Here is a 1,372-nt window from a genome sequence, read left to right on the forward strand (position 1 = left end):
AAAAAAAAAAAAAAAGAAAAAAAGAAGAGAGACCCCGGGAAGGTAAGTGTAAAGCCAGATTCCAGCAGGTCGCAAGCCGTATTAAAGCTAATCGTGTGGCGGCCCCGGGGGAGCGGCGCGGGGCCGGCGGGGAAGGCACGGGCGGCTCAGCAGGCGGGACGCAGCGGCACCTGGAGCAGGATGACCTGCCGGTTCTCCGAGGGGTGGCACTTGTTGATGTGCCGGGTGAGGCCGGGCGAGCTGTAGAAGGTGGCCGGGCAGTACTTGCAGGGGAAGACCTGGGCGGCGTGGAGGAGGCGCAGGTGCCGCTCCTGGCTGCTCTTGCTGGGGAAGGTCTCCCCGCAGACGGGGCAGAGGCGGCACTCGGCGGCGGGCGGCTCCTCGGCAGCGGGCTCCGGGGCCGGCGCGGGGGCCGGTGCGGGTGCCGGTGCGGATGCGGGGGCCGGGGCGGTGTGCCCCAGCAGGTGCTTGCGCAGGTAGGCTTGCCGGCGGAACCGCTTGGAGCAGCGGGGGCACTCGAAGAGCCCCTCCTCGGAGCCCGCCTCCGAGGCTCCGCCAGGGCTCGGCGTGTCCCGCTCGCTGCCGCTGCCGCCGCTCGCCTCCTTCGGCGGCTCCTCCGCCGGGCCCGGGGCCGCGGCCGGTGCCCGGCCCGCCTCGGGGCCACCCTTGGCTGCGGGCGGGCGCGGCTTGTGCCAGCGGCGGTGGGAGGCGAGGTTGGCGGGGCAGGAGAAGACCTTGTCGCACTCGGGGCAGCGGTACTCCACCCGGACGATGCGGGAGCAGCGGTGCTGCGCCAGCGCGAAGGGGTCCCCGTACTCCTCCTTGCAGAGCTGGCAGATGAACTCGCCCAGCGGGCGGGCGCAGCCGCCCCGCGCCTTGGCCGGCGCCTCCACCGGGCCCTCCTTGATGCGCAGCCCCAGCACGGGCGAGGTGGTCACTTCGTCCTCGAAGGTCAGCTTGCGGATCGCCTTCGTCTTCTTGCCCGACGGGGCCTTGTGCCGCCCGGGCTCGGCCGCGCCCGGCGGGCGCTTGTTGGGCGGCGGGCGGCCCGAGGCGGGCGGCGCGGCCGGGGCGGGCGGCGCGGGGGCTCCGCCGGGGCCGGGGTGGGCGGCGGGCGGCTCGACGTGGCCGGCGGCGGCCCAGAGCTTGAGCTCGGCCGGGGCGAATAGGAGCGGGTCCATGGTGCCAGGCACGGCCGGGGCGGGGAAGGACTCGGCCGAGACGGGTGAGCCCAGGCTGAAGCCGCGCTCCAGGTACTTGTCCCTGCTGACGGGCCGCGTGGGGCTGTACAGCGCCTGCACGGCGGCATCGGGCGTCCCGAAGGGCACGGGCGGCGGCGAGTCTCGCGGCGGGGGCGGCGGCGCGGCGGGGC

General features: G+C 74.9%; 1 protein-coding gene across 1 annotated transcript; it reads right to left on the reverse strand.

Annotated features, from left to right (window-relative positions):
- Positions 1 to 40: 40 nt before the first annotated feature.
- INSM1 (INSM transcriptional repressor 1) lies at positions 41 to 1,367 on the reverse strand (the record flags this gene model as incomplete). Its single annotated transcript, XM_017803763.1, has 1 exon — positions 41 to 1,367. A coding segment is annotated over one exon (1,221 nt), but the record flags the coding sequence as incomplete, so codon positions are not given.
- Positions 1,368 to 1,372: the final 5 nt, after the last annotated feature.

The sequence above is a fragment of the Lepidothrix coronata genome, unplaced genomic scaffold (genome assembly GCF_001604755.1).
Source record: "Lepidothrix coronata isolate B3197 unplaced genomic scaffold, Lepidothrix_coronata-1.0 Scaffold3714, whole genome shotgun sequence".
Lineage (NCBI taxonomy): Eukaryota > Metazoa > Chordata > Aves > Passeriformes > Pipridae > Lepidothrix > Lepidothrix coronata.